Source organism: Adelges cooleyi, unplaced genomic scaffold (genome assembly GCF_023614345.1).
Source record: "Adelges cooleyi isolate 19-005CV unplaced genomic scaffold, UGA_ACOO_1.1 ACOO_flye_CR_arks_rails_tigmint_CR_PRNA_30, whole genome shotgun sequence".
Classification (NCBI taxonomy): Eukaryota; Metazoa; Arthropoda; class Insecta; order Hemiptera; family Adelgidae; genus Adelges; species Adelges cooleyi.
Genome location: NW_026095971.1, coordinates 21,612,954 through 21,633,449, shown reverse-complemented (window position 1 = coordinate 21,633,449; position 20,496 = coordinate 21,612,954). Strand labels below are relative to the sequence as shown.

Genomic DNA, 20,496 nt, shown 5'->3' with positions numbered 1-20,496 from the left:
AATTGAAAAAAAAATGGACGGCCTAGTTAAAGTTGGAAAATAGTAGTTTGCCGGGATTATTGACTAAGCCTAGACGCTTCACAATTAATATAATGGTTAATTTATTATTTAGTTGTTTATTTACCAAACAAATATTACATATATACAATTTTTTTAACAAGAAGTATTCAGTAAAGACTACATTAACGCCCAAAAATATAATTTTTATTGCACAAAGTATTCACTAAAGGCTACCCAAAAATACAATGCGATTTCGGTAATGTTGAACCACATTAAATTATTTTGTAACAGCGAATGTTTTTTGCATTCGACCACGACTCATTCCTGTCTTCCTGGCAGACCACTTTCGGATCATCTTTAATGAGGGGTTTCAAATTGAACTTATTTGGAGAGGTTATGGCCCACGGCACATCAAACGTTACCTTGTAAACATCTTGATAATAATTAAGCGCCAAGAGCAACTCGCCCTCGGTACCCGTTGGTGAGTCTTTACGGCCACACAATCGAATGGTCACCGGATTATTTTTTGTGATTCTCAAACCATTCGGAGACGTTATCTCCTTACAATTTGGATCGGTCCATTTTCCATAATTTAATAATGCTTCGCGTACTTCCAAATAACTGTCGTCGTCGTTGTACGATACGGTAATGTGTATCCATTGCTTATGCGAAAAAGGTTCAATAGGTGTAACTGATTCATTGAAACGATTGGAGTCGGACGTCGTATCCACGTTTACGAGCGAACACCGAACGCTGGCTATAGCCAAAAACATAAAAATTAATCGGTACATGTTCGCGAAATTGCTTTATGAATTGTATGTAAAACAAGTGGGCACAGTCTGTGATTTGTAGTTAAACTGAATGTATAACTGTTGAATCGATCGAATATATACCACGAAATTGCCGGTTTCGTGGTACCTAATCGATTTTATATTTTGTCCCGGGCAAAGGTTATAAACGGCTAATTAATTTTTGCTCAAGTGGCAAAAAATAAAAATTAGTTTATCTAATCAATTTGTTGTTATTTTTACATTAAAAAATGTAGTAATTTACTCGACCGTCGTATGCATAAAGTGTTAATCTCACCGAATGTTGTTTAGGTCGACTCATCGAATTCAAGTTATTATAGTGATAGACATATAAATTCGGTCAGCCGTCGTATATAAAAGTGTGTAGCTACCGAATTTCCCTTATTTTAGTGAAAACGTAGACATTTGTTCGACCGTGATGTACAGAAGTGTGAATTTCTACATACCGAATTTATAAATTTTATTGCTAAAACAGATATTTTATTGACTATCGAATGTAATATATTTTAGTTCAAACGACCTACTTTATGTTATTTTAGTGAAAACGAAGAGACTTGTTAAATTGTTGTGTATAAAATTATGGATCTCGGACTTTTTATTTTTAACATAGTTTGACCTCATAACTATTAGGATACATATATATATATAGTGTACTTTGCGTTTATATATATTTTTTCGAGAACAATTTTATGTGTTTTATTTGTCATTTTAGAAACGTTAAAATGCGATATGCAGCAACTTTTAAAAATATGTAATTCTACCTTCAATCTTTACTTTACCTTAACGGAAAAAAACGTCGATAATTAATCTATAAAATGTCACTGCAAAATTATAACATTCTTATTTAAATTACGTGTTTTAAAACGAAATTGATACGAATTCACTTTTTTTAATTTATAATCTAAATAAGATAATATGCAGTACTGTAAACAAACGGCCTCAATTTCTTATCAGTTCAAGACCGCAAAAATATAGTGGCCTCGATTCGTAATTGGGAATATCCTATCCATATTTTTATTATCAATGTAACGGCCTCGAATAAGTCATAGAATGTGCGCGCAGAGTACCCCGCTACAGCTTCATAAGTCGTCCGTCAGTGTATGTGTATTCCGCCGTCGCCATCACGCTGTCTCACCGCCGCCATCACGCTGGTTCATCGCCGCCATGCTGGACTGTACGCGTACCACGCCGTCGCCATCAGGCTGGTTCACCGCCGCCATGCTGGCCTGTACGCGTACCACGCTGGTTCACCGCCGCCATGTTGGCCTGTTCGCCTGTAGTGTTTTGCAATAAATTTGAAGGTACTCGTGAGTCGTGTGTTAATAATAAAGGGTGTTTGTTTTACAACGATTTTATTTTTTTCTCCAATGCGCAAAAAGTAGGTGTAGAAACTTAAAAAAAAAAAAACAATTTGCATAGTGTAACAACAACTATTGGTATCATATCGGCCTACACAACAAACAATAAATTGTTTTTCTAGTGAAATATTTTCGTATTCAAAACATTTGTACAAACGAGAACACTTACAACGACAACAACAGCAGAAAACACATAAACCATTTCTTTTAAAAGCAAATAAATATATTTTCAATTCAAACCTACGCGTCGATAAAATATCTTTTTATACTTCATAGTGCGAAAAGACCGTTTGTGAGTATCAGTAAGCAAATTTTCATTTCATAACAGGTTTCATACACGCCACGTTCATATTTTGAATTACAATGTTTTCAAAAAATATTGTACTACTTTTGTGTGTCTTGGGTCTTGTAGAGAAGAGTATTACCACAGGTCAAGTATATATGTCCAATACAGTGGATGGAGCTTCTATGGTGGTATGTATTTAAAAATCAGAAATACTTATAAGCTTGTAGTAAACATGACCAAAATAACATAAAAACCTATTGCATTAAAATATAGAAGGTAACAAATTTTCGATAGAGATTGACGATTGTTAAGATTATTGTATGGATAACGTTGTGAGCAGAGTGGTGCAAATTCTTATTCTATTAATTAAATTTGAAATTATTAGAACATTTTTTTATGAATAATGTGTTATTTAGATAAAGTTTTATTCAAATGATGCAGCACTGTGACTGTAAGTTGTTTTTCATATTTCATCTATGTAAGGATGAATATGTCTGCAAAAAGCACAAAATAAACACATCAAAATCTGAAAAGTAAAATTATCATTTGTTTTATGTTTTTAATGTAAAAAAGAAAACTTCTATGAATTTTTAAGATTTTTTTAACGTTTTTCTTAGCAGAAACCCGATTTGTCTCTTTTATTATCTCTAACTTTTAGCTTCGATGCAAAGCGAGAAGGTATTGGTTTTACTCTGATGTATGTTTTTTTTTTATCTGTATACACTGTAACTTCTTTAATACTAGACCAATTCCTTCGAATAGCAACTCTATAAATCACAAATTTTGTCTAGTTTGTACTTTGGGGGGGTAAAAGTTGAAAAAATTTAAGTCTTCACAGACGAAAGTTGAAAAAACAAAAAAAAAACCGTACGAGTTTTTAAGTTAGAACTTTTACTGGCTATAGTATCAAGAAAAAGAGTCGGATCGAGTTGAAATGTTTAAAAAATATTTATTTGGTAAGCCCGCGCACGTCAGTTTTGTCAAATTCAAAATATACCCATTTCCCGCCCCCCTAAAGGGGGTACAAGTTTTTTTGTTTTTCGGGGTTTTTAGCCGTAATTTTAAAACTTTTGGGTTGAAAATTTGCCAGTAGTTGGAACTCATATGTACCCATAACATATTAAACGGGAAAAAAATTCGGCACTACAGTTTTTTTTTAATTGCCGGGAAACTGTGTTTTCGCAGATTATGTATATTTTAACAAAAACACTTAAAATCTTTAAAAAAAATTGATCAAATCATTAAAACAATTTTATTTATATCTATGCAGAATGATACTATTAGGTTTTGTGCTCAAGTACCACTCTTGACTTAAAGTTTACACAATGTTCTTTTTTTTTTTTTTTTAACTAAAAACCCAGTGTACCAGATGTGAGAAACGAACAGACACTAAAAACTATCAGTTGGTAACGTCTATCCGTGTTAGATTAGGTTAGGGTCCAATGATCGGTATCATAATATTGTGTTTATTACATGATATCCTAGGCGACTAAATCGTGTAACTGATTATAGTAGACACTCGATTTATTGGGAAAAAAACCTATCCGTGTACTTATTAAGACATTTAATGATTCTGATACGACAAAACCACTGTCGTTATCTCGTTATTTTATAGCCTGCGTTATATAACCTTACCGAAGGTTAACTATGAGTATTTAATGTCCAATTACCTGCAAATAATGAAGAGGACTGTTGTTTTTTGGATTCAGATTAAGTGTTGGTTTTTATGCAGTATACCGCCTCAAAATGTTTTTTTTATTACACAATTTTTTTAAAGGAAAACTTATGTTTTGTATATTGTTATACTGTTATTCATTTAAAGAGATTCACGCTTGATTGTTTAAATTGTCTAATATTAGATAATCTGCTTCGTGCTAATTTTATTTTTTTAGTTTATCAACTTGTAGCTCTAATTTTGTAAAAAATATTTCATTATTTTATTACTATGTACCATTACTATTAAGATAAATTTTAATAATAATTAAGTCATAAATGATAATACTTTATTTTGTGACTAGATCAGATCTCGTGAACATTTAATATCATGATACTGCTCCTATGCTATTATTAAAAAAACACAATTTTTAAAATCTCCATAATAGGTTATTGTTAAATAACAGGCAACAGCCGACCGCTAGTGGCTATACATGTTAGTAATATTTAACTAATAAGTAATAAATGTAGGTAAATTTTATTGTTTTCTCCATCACAGTACCAGTATACGATTTATTTTAATTTAAATGTAAGAAAATCGATTTTTCTTTAGAAAATAACAAGAAATTAATATACAGGATGAGGCAGTAAAACGGCGATTTTCTAATGTATTTAAATGGTAAAAACCCGTTTCACTATCCCACCCTTTACATTTTAAGGATCTATGAAAAGGTTTTTTTAGTTGCATTTTATTTTGTACATTGTCAATCTAGTAAAATAGAAGTATAATATAGCTTTGAAATAATATAATCTGTGAAGTATAAATAGTTTGTTTGAGATTGCTTTAATGGAAGTATATAATACATAAATATTAATTTTATTGAGAATAAGCGATTATAATTTAAACTATGGAGTACAAACGATTGAAACATGAATCGTCGACCATTCCAACAAAATATAACAAGACATTGTATATGTGTTATTTGGTCCACTAAGTTTTTGCAAAAAAAAAAAAAAACCAGTACAGTGGGGTCGGGGCATAGTGGGGACGGAGCATAGTTGGGTCGGGGCATATTGGGAACGGGGAGGTCACAGGTTTACAGGAATTTTTAAATCTGAAAGTGATAAAATCACTTTCGAAAAAACGCTTCGATGCAAATCGGTAGTTAGTATTTTCAAGCCAGTACAGTCCAAACCAAGCACAGTATAAACCAGCAAAGTTAGAAAGTTTTAAATGAAGATTCTGTATTTACAAATGAGCATCAAAGCGTTTATTTGAAAGCGATTTTATTCAATTTTATCACTTTTATTTATAATAATTCTTGTAGACCTGTGACCACTCCGTTTCCTCATTGCTTTGATTACATTATGCCAATACTCTACTGTACTAGTCCTCTCGAATAAAATCGCTTTTAAATAAACGCTTTGATGCTCATTTGTAAATACAGAATCTTCATTTAAAACTTTCTAACTTTGCTGGTTTATACTGTGCTTGGTTTGGACTGTACTGGCTTGAAAATACTAACTACCGATTTGCATCGAAGCGTTTTTTCGAAAGTGATTTTATCACTTTCAGATTTAAAAATTCCTGTAAACCTGTGACCTCCCCGTTCCCAATATGCCCCGACCCAACTATGCTCCGTCCCCACTATGCCCCGACCCCACTGTACTGGTTTTTTATCTCTTATATTTAATTTATTATAATAATCTCTAATGTTTTGTCTCTTATCTTTAATCTCATATTTATTTTTTCTAATCTCCAATCATTGGCCATAACATTCAAAATTATTTATCGGATAAAAACAAAGCAACTACTAAATCGCGCCACACGCACAAATGTCCCATGTAACGTTACCCACGCACAGATTTTTTATTGAATCCGAGCCAAAAGAAATATCCATGTCAAAATATAATAAGTTTCTAGTGCAAAAAATAATGTTTTCGTATTTTTCAAAAGATTTTAAAATTTTAAATTTTCAACTAGATTTATTGTCTGCTATAATGTGTAATCTCAAAAGCGATTAATAAAAAAAAGAAAAATTAATCGTTCATAATATTCTAGTATATAAATCCAAATCTGGATCAGTTGACAGACAAGGAATGGAAAACGATATTTAATGAGTACGACAGCGATCGTGATGGTTTTATCTCCTCAACAGAATTACAGAAACTAGTTTTTGACAAGTTCAAAGGATTCGTCACCGTTCACCAAGCAGAGTTATATATATATTTAATTAATAATAAAAATAATCCAATGTGCTACGAAAAATTCAAACAACAAAATCCAAAATTATTATCAAAAAGCAAGTTGAAAGATATGAAACCAATAATATTTGTTTTGTCACAGGTTTGTTCAGTTTTTTTATTGGTCCATTTTTAGAACTTTGTAGTTTTTCCTTATGAAAAAACTTTTTTTTTAATTTAATTGTGTAATATTTTAAATTATCCAAGCTTCGCAATTTTTCAGAATGTCCAACTTTAGAAATTTGAAAGGGAACGTAAATAGTGAACTAACATTTAAAGTTGAGAATAATTATCAAACATGTTTAATGGTCGATTCACCGGCACTCTAGAATTTTTTTAGTTTTGATGTTTTCATTAATTTTCAACTCACCAACCATGAAAATTCTAAAAAAAATCCTATACATACTTCAACCAAATTATAAATTAAAAAAATCATCAAATGCGAACAAATTATGTATAATATATTGTGAACATTGACGATATAATACTTGAAAAATGTAAATTTTAATATTAACGTTGAATAGATTTTGAATATCTAAAGTACTATTTTTATGTAATAAGTTAAGAAAAGGAAAGATGAGGGTAAAGAAGAGTTAAACAGTTTAAAGTATTAGAACTTTTGTAACTTTAAAAGTAACTATCCAAAACTAATTATCGACCAGACAAAATTCTCAGCAAATTATTCCTAATTAAATAAGTTATTTAAGTATTTAAATTACCATTTAAGTGTCGAAAATTGATAGAACACCAGGAAGAATACAAATTTGAGTGTGTCAAAATTTGTAAAGAACAATAACTAATGTGTCTTTAAAATTGACGTGTATTATCTTTAATGAATCATCATATATAATATTTGTTAGCATCTAAATCTTACCAAAAAAGTCATTATTAAACTGACATAATATGCGCTTCTTATATTTTTTTAGAGACATAGTGAAGAAGAGATTGACAAGCTGCTTCCAAATTACCAAATTTTTAGAGAAGCTTTCGTAGATATAATATGGAATTCTTTTAATAAACTGTTCCAACACAAAGAAGAAATTTTAGAAGTACTCAAAACTATTGGCCATAACGGTAGTAAAAACTTAACTATTTATTAAATTTTTTTTTTTTATTATCTACAAACTGTTTACAGAAAGTTTACCAATTGAATCGACGGAGTACCGAAAAATACTAAAAATGTTGGCGGCTACGGCAAGGGTAGGAAGTATTAATTTTAATATTATTTTTACTCTATCAGTATGATTAATCATACTACCAGGTGGAAAGATGATATTCAAATTCTGTCCTTGAAAAATTAACATCAATAATTTTTTAACACATTATTTAAGCATGGTAGTCTTAGATATAAAAAACCTAATTTTTGAAATTTTTAATATTTTATTTATTATTTTAGCACTTAAATATTTTTATATTTAAGTATGTAGCCTATAGAGTAGATTTGTGTATAAATTTAATATTATCGTATAATGAATACGCATTTTGTCTTAAATCATATAATAATATAATAATGTGTTTCTTTAAACTTTTAGATGGCAAATATATACAAGAATTTTCTTTCAACAAACGGTAAATACTTAGATACAGCATTGTAGTGTACATTTTTATTGATTAATATTTAAATATTTCCAGGCAAAGAAGATTTTTTTGAATATTTAAGTAAAAGTCCACTGTTTGGAGATCCATCTGGTACTCTAATAACTAAGGAAAATACTACACTCAGCAATAAATTCAAGGCATTATTTATTCGTTGAAACATTTAACGTTTTTGAGTATGTACTAATAATTTATAAAGTTTTTAGTAATTTTTTGTTTATTGCAAGCTAAAAACATATTTAAAAAATCTAAACTTGTTTCACATATTACAGTATATTTATCTAAATAAAATTAAGGAATTAACTATTTACAAAAATATTGCACTATAGACATTTTTATATTTAATTATTAATAGATTATTTAATGAATTTATATAACTGCTAAAGAATTAATAAATATGTGTAACAAAGTATTTGTTTGTATATTTTTCGATTTTTGTATTATACTTTGATGGATACAAATTGGCTCTTTCCTACACCTTGTAGCCTTATATTATGTTAATAACTTAAAAAGTTTATAATCAAACTTAATATTAAATCATTATATTATGACCTTAAAAGTAACCTAAAAATGTACTATTTTTTAACTTGAATATCGAAAGCAATTTTACAAGATTAATGCAGTACGGAAAGTTGCAGAAATCGGTTAATGTTGGTTTTAAACAATATGTCTTAGATTACTACGCCTATTAATTGTCGGAACATTATGGTCAACTTTACTTTATACTAGTGGAAAAACGTCGATATTGGATGTAAAAAATGTCTTAATTCTTAAAAATATTAATAAAAAAAAAAAAATGATCGAATCATGACAATATTTGTATGGACATGTATTTAGAGTGATTCTAGTAAGTTTTGAGTACTAAAGTACAAGTTTTAGGTTTAAATTTTTTTTTTCACTCAAGTTTTTTTTTGGCTGAGTATAATAATCGAGAACTGATGTAAAATTCGATACCAGCTACCCCAAAAACAATTTGACCATGTCCAAAATAATCATAAAAAATATGTGATATTCTCAGGACCAGTACACTTATTGGAATTTCTAAAGCCCTGTATTAGTCGACGTTAGGTGCACATTGTATCAAAATAATGTTTACTTACGTCTTTTGAACGTGAAAAAAAATTGTACATAAACCATCGTTATGAACATATTATTTTCATTTATGTAAACAGTGGAAATGGAAACGCACATCAAAATATCACACAGGTGTTATTCTAAAGTAAAAAAACTGAGTTTTTGCTCGGTGTCACTTTTGATATATGCGCCGATGTGCGAAATCATACAAAAACGTCAAAAAGAGATAAGAGAGAATTAAATCAAGACGGTGAATTCATTTAAAAAAATAATCAACATCGGTATTTTTCTGACCAACTAAGTTAATAATCAGTTTATAACCACTTTTGGACAACTATTTTTGGAGTTATTGAAGTTTCAAGTTTAGGGCTGGAGGAAAGGTATTACTATAGTACTATTTTTATCTGCGCGCTTCTCCCAACCACACTTCTCCTCCCATCATAACTTTAATACTCTTATAGCTTAAAAGTAGTTGTCGAAAACCTGAAAATCAACCGGTCACCATTTTTAATACACTATTATAAATTAAAAAAGTTAATGAAACGTATAAGTTAACATTTAAGTTTCAAAAGTTGCAACTTATAGTTATAACTCGCACATGTACAATATCTTCTAAGCTATATATTGGGCAAGATATGATGTATATGATATCCATACAACAAGTCCATACAAACCGACACCTTGTAAACGCAAAGTATCGAAAACATGTCAACCATGTGTAAGCGCACCGCACGATTTTTTGTGCAAATAAGAACTTTATGTAAGCAACGACGGTTGTTATTTTACTGAAAATAAGATCGACACGTCTCACAAGTACATTGAAAGTCACATTTACAAGTTCGAGTAAGTAAAATCTTCACAACCGTCTTTTATCGAATTGATAGAATTGATTTTGGATCATATTTGTATAGACGGGGTGCTGTACTCAAAACACGGTGTCCAAATTTTATTCGGGAATCCCATGTATAGTCGGTAGCCGTTTTTGTGTATAGCCCTCATATAGCTAATCTGTATATAATTCTAAAATTAACCGTGTTAGTGGCCAATAGAAATTAATTCCTATGTAATTTGTTATTTCACAGGTTGTTCTACAGCGTAGAGTTACAAAATGACTGTATTGAAACCGTGGTATGTGATGTTGTTTTTTTTATAACGCAATTTCTCTATCGGTCGTACGGTGACCAGGCGGATGAAATCGAGAAGTCCATAAACACATTGCTTAGCTTACAGGAGTTTGCTACCGGTTACCCGGATATCCCAAACCCATACGATCGTCAGAGTTTGAACGACTGGCCCCTACAAGATTTGCAGACACTAACAGACAAATTGAACAAACGACTGGAATGCGGATACCTTTACAGCACTCTGTTGCATTTAAATTCGACGAGAAAGTTAGTTTTGATGAACGCTAACAAGGCTGTCACATCGGAGAAGGTCGACGATTTTACGTTCGACAATGAGGCGACTATGATGAACGATTCGTTTGTGGATCCGAGCAACGACCGGATGGACGATCTATGGTCAATTTTCTTATGGGCCCGTCAAATGCACACTTTCTTCTATTCAATCATCAAAGACGGTACATGGGCGGTAGATGCTGCTATTTCAAAGAAAAAATTAGAATTGGACGAACGCTTGCATTCCGCAATAGCAAAGCGCATCAAACACATCAGGTGTAAACCCGATAACTGTTTCAATATGGAATTCGAAAAATGCGAACACCGGCAGCAAAATAAATGGTGTTTTTCATCCCTAAAAAAACCGAAACAATCGCCCGACGACCTGATGAACGCAATACGAAGAAACAAACAATTACTGCATAAACACTTCATCGAAAACCGGGCTAAACGATTAATGCGGTCCTCCACGTCTGAATCGCATCCGTTCGGCTCTTTGTGGCTGTTTCGCGACGAGGGAGCATTCAAATTGTTTTTTGAACAATTTTTGGCCACCGACTCGGTTCGTGTCGAAGTACGGTTTCCGGGATTGGATTCGGAAATGAACTTGACAGGAATCGATCCACTCGGAGAGTACCAGAACCAGGCATGATGAAAATAATAGCGTTGCAAATAACAATTTCGTATACGAACCGACTTAGCGAATCCGGCAACTATCAAAGAGACGTAAACACTTTCGAAATTACTATCTTAAAAGAGTTTGATAGAGTAATGTCTTTGCATGACGACACGGATTTCAAAAACATTTACAAAAATTATGCAGTGTGTTACGATAATCTTGAACAATGCAAGTTATATCTTAAAGAAACCAGTGTCACAATGACTAGGAAGTATAAGGAAACATATCATTTACCCGAAATAAAATCGATAGTGACCGATAGCGACAGCTCCTTAGAAGAAGTTCGTGGAGTAGGCATAAAATTTGTCGATAAAATACGAAAAGAGATAGGAGGAAATCCAATATGCATGGTGCAAATGTTTTTAAAAATAATCTTCGATACAGACTTATATTTCCTATTGCGTGGTTAAGTCTACGATTACATGGCATGTCACGAAATTGATTTAATTTAAAACTTTATTGAATGTAACATATATTATATAATCATAAAAAAATAATTATTCGTATTAATGCACTTTTGATTTATTTATAATGCACTTATCTTGGGGTTTTTTTTTGTTGGTTGTGGGAATATTAAAACAATCAAAAATAATATTTATGTAAAATACAATACAGCGTTTTATTTAATAATAATAAAAAACATTGTTCGTATTACAATTAAGGCACTTTTAATTTATTTATTAGCACCTACCTTTTTTATATGGGTTGTAGGAGTATAAAAATTGATAAAAAAAATATTTTTGTTGAAGAAAATATAGCGTTCTATTCAATATAAATCGGGCCAAGAACTTTGTAGATTAAACGTCATGAAAAAAACACTTGTGGCTTCCATCAGTCTTTTTGTCAAATCAACAAGACAATGTGAAAATAAAAATACGATTTATCGATATTTGTCGATTTGACGGTTTCAGTCGCCAAACGATAATACTGATTATTAACGCTACACATAAACTGCAAAACTTCTTTGACAAAAAAAATAGTTAATATCTAAAACCTTAAAAGAAACAATTAATTACTTTATGTTATAATCGTTTGTTATTAAAATTTATTCAGAGATGGCAAAGGAAAAAAAACAGTTTATAACTCAGAACTTACTTATATAATACAATACCATGATATACATGTAACTACTAACGTATTCAATAAACAGTTAGAAGGAATTTATATGCTAATTCTGTGTTTCAAGGTTATGTTTATAATATCCCCAACAAAAGATGGCGGTTACTTTCTAACCGCTGCTTAGTGTTGTATTAATTATATTGTTTGTACATTTTAAACGAAGATAAATGATGTAAGTTCTTTATATATTTATTCTACACAATACTATAATAATAACATATATATATATAAATATATTAATTTGGTAGATTAAAAAGGCGTTAGTATATTGTTTTTCTACGCCACAAAAACTGTTAAATATTAAAAAATGATTTTCAAGTTGTAAAGGAACAACATTTGGTATTAAAGAAATAAACTTGTACAAATATTTTAAAAATAAAACATAATTTTCAACATTTAAGCTGGTTAATCATGAATACCAAACAAATCAACTATACATACTATCGCATTTAAAGCTACTATTTATTGTGATATTTATAATTAGACTATTATTATTATCACCTTTAACAACTGTTGTATTGATGTTCACAGAAATAATTTAATTTCAATTATCAATCATCGATTAAATTATTAATTATTACTTGTTTAGTTTTTTGTCAAAATAAATCATTTTTTTATTATAACGTTTTTATGAACTTACAATCTTGTTTGTCGTTCCGGGTGGAATCTTACAACTGAAATTTCAAGCACTTCCCTATTAGCTATCCGGCTGAAACTTTCAGGGTAGCTCACAATTCGATGACAATGCATTATTTATCCACAAGAGGTTGAAAATTCCACCCCTAAGGGGGTTAAAATAAGGTCGATTTCTTGTCTGTCGTTCCGGGTGGAATTATGCAATTCAAAAAGACTTATTTCTCACCCGCCAGCAACGTGCGTTTGGGCGTGAACGGTGCTCGGATATGAGCGGTACCAGGTTCAAACCTGTTCCCATCATTACATTTTTTTGAATTTTCTTACAACTTTTATGATAATTTATAGAGTAATTACAACTTAATTTCAACTTTAATGATAATTTATACAGTAATAAATATAAAATTATAAGCTTTTAAATTGATTACTAATTCTTATGATAATCCTTCTGACCATGCAGCAATAACATTGTACATTTAAATGTATAGATACATACATACGAAAACGAAAAAGAATAAAATAACTAAAGTAGATTAAAAAATTAATCAAAAAATAACGTTTTTATGCGCCTTCAAAAGTATAAAATAACCCTCCGGGGGTCTTGATATCCAAATAGGACAGTGAACTAGAAAAACGCGGGGCGCATCTTTACTACTTCACAAGTCTGAGTATATAATAACATTTTCTTCTCATTAATCTTTTCTCTTCTAAATAAAATAATACTTAATGACATGTCATGTAAAATTGAGCACCACATTACTTTAAATGTTAAGCAAGTAGGTAGTTAACAAAAAAATTAAAGCAACCTATATAAAACAAACTTTTGAGAGAATAGCAATTAAGTCTTTTCAATTTGCAATGAAATTTAAGGCAAGTGGCACGGAAATCCATTAAATTTGATTCCCAAAAAAAAGTCATACTATCACTTTCTGATCCGTTCAGTTAGAGAGACAACTTAATGCATTAGCATGAAAAATTAGGTTTTGATATGTAAGTAGAAAGTTGCGCCCCACGTTTTTCTAGTTCATCTGTCCTATTTGGATATCAAGACCCCCGGAGGGTTATTTTATACTTTTGAAGGCGCATAAAAACGTTATTTTTAGATTAATTTTTTAATCTACTTTAGTTATTATATTATTTTCAATTTCATAAATTATAAACTATTGCGATTGATAGTCATCAAATCGCAGTACATAATATGTAATTAGTCTATACAAATTCAACTATCAAAGCACACTTTTTTTTAACGCTTAACATTTGAGTAATTGTATTAGTCGATGTAGTACAACATTTATAAGTATTAAAAAAGTAGCATAAACTATATAATATTTTTTCTGATTGAAACAGATTTTATTTGTTCTGCTTTTGTTTCAGTCAGGAAGTTATGTGTGATTTTTGGCTGGCTTACTTTAATAGGAATCAAAAAATCAAAGCATAATTAAATGAATATATGTAGTATAATACAATTCATAAATACATTATGTTATGTCATCGATTAAATATTATAATAAAGGAAATTATTAAAAAAATAGGTGAAAATACATTTTAATAGAAACTTAATTACTTGAAATTTTATTACATAGAAAACTGTTAAAACTTGATTTAAAAATAACAAGGATAATGGATAATACATTTTTTATATTATAAGTTATTTTTGTAACACAAAAATTTAATTATAACTAAACAATCAATATCAGTATGTAAAGTATTTTATATGAATAAAATGAGTGATAATGAATTAAGGATCAGCATTCTGTAATTAAAACATTTTGAATTATAACACAAAAAAATGTTATTTATACAAGAATTAAACTAGTTACTCACATCTGTCCTATTTCACATTATGGCGCAACCTAAAAAAAAATATCGTATCAATATAGTTGCAATGCTTTTAGTTACTTTTATTTTTTTTAACAGATAATAAAAAATATTTTAAATATTTTTTAGTTATCAATGATTAAATTTTATAAAAGTATAATCATTATAGTATACTCACTACTAAGCACTAAAATGAAACCAATGTTTTCTTTTAACTGACACTAAAAATATGTTTAAATGAAAAATGTGAATTCCTTAAATAACTTCAATGAAAATGGTCAAACATTTTATGTAGTTAAATAAAAATTGCTATTACAATAATGATTAATAAATGTTAATCTATAAATTATAATTTTAAATAAAATGAGAATAATTTTTTTTTTTGATACCTTATTTCATTTTATAAAAGTTATACTCACGATTAAAACCATTTTTTGTCCCTCAATCTAATGACACATTTACAATATTATTAAATACAAATAACATCATTTAAAATAATTTATATTACCTCCAAGACGAATTTAAAGTGTCTGAAAACAAAATTTTGATTTCTATAAAATTAGATTGATATTTATAATAATGTTATAAAATAAAAAAACAATTTTTATTACTGTTTGCGGTTTCGAGTGCTGAAAAAAAATTAATTTTATATAAGTTATATCATTTTAGTATACTCCCAGTGAAACACACACACACACATATATATTATTATGAAAAAATTATGTATTGTAAAAATGCAAATAAAATATGTGTACTTAAAAGTATGCATACCGGAAGGAGTACGTTTTAATTTTCCTGGAAAATAATTCATTTATAATAATCATTGAATTAAATTTTAGACACAGTAACGTATAATTATATATTGAAAAAATTCAAAATTAACCTAAATAGTTCAATAAATATGAAATGGTTTTAATGTCTATTTCATTAAATACGGTTAAGTAGTTTAAGCTAAGAACGATAACGACTAAACAAAAAAACAACTTTCTTAAAGTTATCTACTTATATGGTTTTTTTTAAAACTTAGGTGTTGAAAATATTATGTATTGTAAAAGTCCAAATAAAATATGTGTACTTAAAAGTATGCATACCGGAAAGAGAACGTTGTGTTGTTCCTAGAAAATAATAATAATTCATTTATAATAATCATTGAATTAAATTTTGGACACAGTAACGTATAATTATATATTGTAAAAATTCAAAATTAACCTAAATAGTTCAATAAATTTGAAATGGTTTTAATATCTATTTCATTAAATACGGTTAAGTAGTTTAAGCTAAGAACGATAACGACTAAACAAAAAAACAACTTTCTTAAAGTTATCTACTTATATGGTTTTTTTAAAACTTAGGTATTGAAAATATTATGTATTGTAAAAATCCAAATAAAATATGTGTACTTAAAAGTATGCATACCGGAAAGAGAACGTTGTGCTGGTCCTAGAAAATAATACATTTATAATAATCATTGAATTAAATTTTAGACACAGTAACGTATAATTATATATTGTGAACATTTAAAATTAACCTAAATAGTTCAATAAATATGAAATGGTTTTAATGTCTATTTCATTAAATACGGTTAAGTAGTTTAAGCTAAGAACGATAACGACTAAACAAAAAAACAACTTTCTTAAAGTTATCTACTTATATGGTTTTTTTAAAACTTAGGTATTGAAAATATTATGTATTGTAAAAATCCAAATAAAATATGTGTACTTAAAAGTATGCTACCGGAAAGAGAACGTTGTGTTGTTCCTAGAAAATAATAATAATTCATTTATAATAATCATTGAATTAAATTTTAGACACAGTAACGTATAATGTATTGAAAAAAAATGCAGATTCCGCCTAAATTGTTATTTACTTATCTACGTAAACGTATACATACCGGCACTGCTTTCTAGAAATTAATAAATTTACAACATTTAATGAATTATTATCAGACTATATAAGTAACATAAAAAATTATTATTTACTTATCTACGTAAATGTATACTTACCGACAGATTCCGATCCTAAAAAATAATATTCAGTTAGTTAAATTTTAGATACAATAACGTGTAATTATGATTATAATACTGTAATAAATGTAAAATTCATCTGAATTATTATTTACTTAAATGCGTAAAAGAATACATAGCGGCAGGTTTTTTTCCTGGAAAATAGTATTCAATTAATTAATTTTTGGATACATTAACGTATATTTATATAATGTTGTAACAAATTCAAAATTGTTCTTTACTTATATAGATTAACGTAATTTAAATAAAAATTAAGTTAGTATTATACGTTAAATTTAATTAAAAATAGAAATATAATTATTTCTATTAAAAGAATAAAAATATTATGTAAATTATTATTTATTATTTTGTAAACGTATAAACGTTAAGTTATTACAGTCCAAAAAAAAAAAAATGTAATGGTCTTAAATATGTAAGAATGAATTATGTTTTTTTTTTTTTAAATACTTATAACGTTTTAATAATTTATAAAATGAGTCTTAGATTACCAGTCAAAATGTTTAGCAAATTATTTAAGAAGTTAATCAAAATATGTGTTGAATTAAATAATAGCTGACACAATAACGTATTATACATTGAAAAAAATGCAGAGTTCGCCTAAATTATTGTTTACTTATCTACGTAAACGTATACATACCAGCACTGCTTTCTAGAAATTATTAAATTTGCAACATTTAATGAATTATTATCAGACTATATAAGTAACATAAAAAATTATTATTTACTTATCTACGTAAATGTATACTTACCGACAGATTCCGATCCTAGAAAATAATATTCAGTTAGTTAAATTTTAGATACAATATCGTGTAATTATGATTATAATACTGTAATAAATGTAAAATTCATCTGAATTATTATTTACTTAAATGCATAAAAGAATACATACCGACAGATTCCGATCCTAGAAAATAATATTCAGTTAACTTAATTATAGATACAGTAACGTATAATTATATTATATTCTAAACAATGAGTAACTATTGTTTACTTATCTACGTAAACGTATAAACGTAAAGTATTTTAGTCAAAATTAAATTATTATAGTACATAAAATTACAAAATAAGTAAAAGTATTACTATTAAAGGAATACAAATATTATGTAAACTGTTTATTATTTTGTAAACGTAAACATACCTTGGATTGCTGGCGGGCTTGCTAAATAAAAAAATCAAGTTAAAATAATCCAAAGTGACCAATACAATAAATTTAATGTACAATTATATCAAACAAAACTACGTTGGGTTCATATAAGATATGATAATTATTTATTATCAAAACGTGTACATACTTTTTTCAGTTTCTTTGCTTTCTAGAAAATAACAAAATTAATAAATTAAGGTTATTATAGTCTAAACATTTTTTTTATATTTTACATATAGATAGGGTAACAGGACCAGTGAATGAACACCTAAGGATTTTCAAATTTTTTAATTACATAACTCTATGTAATAGAGAATTTCTGGACTCAAAGTATATTTGTATCATATATCAAAATATTGTGCAACATTAAAGTCACATATTTATTGTGTTAAAACAAAGCATGTTTATAAAAAAAAACAAGTTTTCCTAGCAAATGAACAGTAATCAAATAATGCACCTATGATAATATAATTTACAGTGTTACTTTATCATAATTACAATAGTGTTAAGCTAAATACATCACTGTATTAAATCGATGTATGCCTTATTATTTAAATAAAACTGGAGAAGTGTTCATTTTATGGACCTGTTCATTCACTGGCCCTGTTACCCTACATGACGTTAAATTGTATTAATTTAAAAGAAGGTAGAAATATTTGACCAAACGACGAAAATGGTTTACAACTCGTCGTTTACCGAGACATTTGTGTTTCTATCATGGTGGAAGAATAAAAATATTATGTAAATGACTATTTAATAGACATATTTTAAAATAACCGATAATACGTTATATTAAAATCTTTCTTTTTTGTACAGTTCTTTTTGTAGGAACGAAGCTTGGAACTGCTTCTTTTAAAAATAAAAGAACGAGGAAAATGAACGAATTCTTTTTTTTGAGGAACGTGAACGAAAATTACAGTTCCTTAACATTTTTAAAAACCTATTTTAGTGTAGTTTTTTTTGTTTCTAAGCGTTTTAAATAAGATTTCGACTGTTGATGAAGATTATTGTTGACCGTTTTCATATCACTACTGGCAATTGATATTTATAACTGATATTTATTATTTATTATGTTATAGTTTATAGTTATAAAACATATTATATAGATAATAGATTGATGCCTTTTGAATAGATGCTAGTATATTTAAATTTTAATAAAACAAATTATGTTTACTTATTTTTTGGAAATAGTTATTCATTTTGTTTTTCCATTCCCCATATTTTCGACTTATTGATGTACCTATAATTTTGAATTAGATTTAAAATTTAAAATTTAAAATTATTTAATATACTCATCTGATATTAATGATTTTAATATAATGCCTCCAATGATATTAAATAAATAATTTGACGAAAAACGTAATATCTTGAAATCACAAGATAATTTTAACCTGATAATCAAATTCAAAATAATAATTTCTTAAATAACTTGGTTAGCAAAAAGGAACGAAAAGTGGAACGAGTTCTTATTTTAGGAAATGAACGGGGAACGGAACGAGTTCCGTTTAAAAAGGAACTTTCCCAACACTGTGACCTATGTACTATACTATTATACTATTGTACTACACTATTAGTGATCTTTTGACTTCTCTGAGAAGAAATCCATGGCTGTACGAGCCTGTTAATGTAATTTATATATGGACATTTAATTTAGGTGTTATATTTAAACAAATGTTTAGATAGCTATTCGAATTGAGCAAAACAAAACAATTACAAATTTCTAAAGACATTTTTCTATTATTTTATAAAGTGTTTTGTCTTAAAATATTCAATCTCTGTGAGGCTCTATTTAGGCTCGTTTTGGTGCAAACAAAATGTATTAATAAACGCTCACCTCCAGGATTTCCAGGTCTTCCGGCTATGACTGAAAAAAAAATTAAGATAATAACAACAACAATAATGATTAAAAGAAAACACACACACACAGTAAATTTCTCCACTCCGCAGAAAAACACATTGAATCATATTTTATATGTTTTTGGAGGTTGTAATTTGCTTGGGCGCCATCTAGTGGTAAAAAAACCACCGGTAGATCACGTCACACTAAACAATTTTCCGTCACTCGAATCGGTTAGGGGTCATTCCACGTGAAATCACCTAATGGGTGTGCGACTATACTTAAAAAATGTTTGAAATTTTTATCATACATTCTTTATAGGTCCTTAATAACAAAAAAATGAAAAAAAAATTGTTTAATTATTTTTTGGACCTAGGTAGGTCAATTTTTAAAAAAAATTATCCAAAAACACATCATGTTCCCGACTCTGTAATTTAACCGCCGATAGTGGTATAGACATGAAACCTGCACAGTTAAAATTCTAATTAAGAGTGCTTTAACCACATTTTAAGAAAATAATTTAATTTTATTTTTTAACCCTAGAAATTTTTTAATTTTTCAAAAACTTTTTTTAGGGTCAAAAAGTTAAAAATTAAAAATAAATATTTTGTTTATATAAAATTTAAGTTATGTTCTTATCATCTTTGAAACAATTAAGTTCTTTTTTGCTATTAATTTAGGACTTAACAGCAACCTCACCAATATGCCTACTAGACATACCGACTTTATAATAAATTATGCGCAGGATCGCCTCTGTACTTTTAAATTTAATTTCGAGACTGACTTAAAAAGTGTTTCAAATAACTGAACAAAAATGTTAGGGCC

At 28.4% G+C, this 20,496-nt stretch overlaps 1 protein-coding gene across 2 annotated transcripts; it reads left to right on the top strand.

Annotated features, from left to right (window-relative positions):
- Window positions 1-2,035: 2,035 nt before the first annotated feature.
- On the top strand, window positions 2,036-8,259 carry LOC126838675 (uncharacterized). Of its 2 annotated transcripts, none has more exons than XM_050573299.1 (7): window positions 2,036-2,469; window positions 2,580-2,641; window positions 6,169-6,453; window positions 7,277-7,424; window positions 7,486-7,550; window positions 7,883-7,919; window positions 7,983-8,259. In XM_050573299.1, exons 2-7 carry the CDS (start codon window positions 2,609-2,611, stop codon window positions 8,102-8,104), a joined length of 690 nt encoding a protein of 229 aa, XP_050429256.1. In that variant the 5' UTR covers window positions 2,036-2,469; window positions 2,580-2,608; the 3' UTR covers window positions 8,105-8,259. The 2 variants fall into 2 exon arrangements, with proteins under 2 accessions (XP_050429256.1, XP_050429254.1); XM_050573297.1 differs by having other exon boundaries at window positions 2,073-2,110; window positions 2,496-2,641.
- Window positions 8,260-20,496: the final 12,237 nt, after the last annotated feature.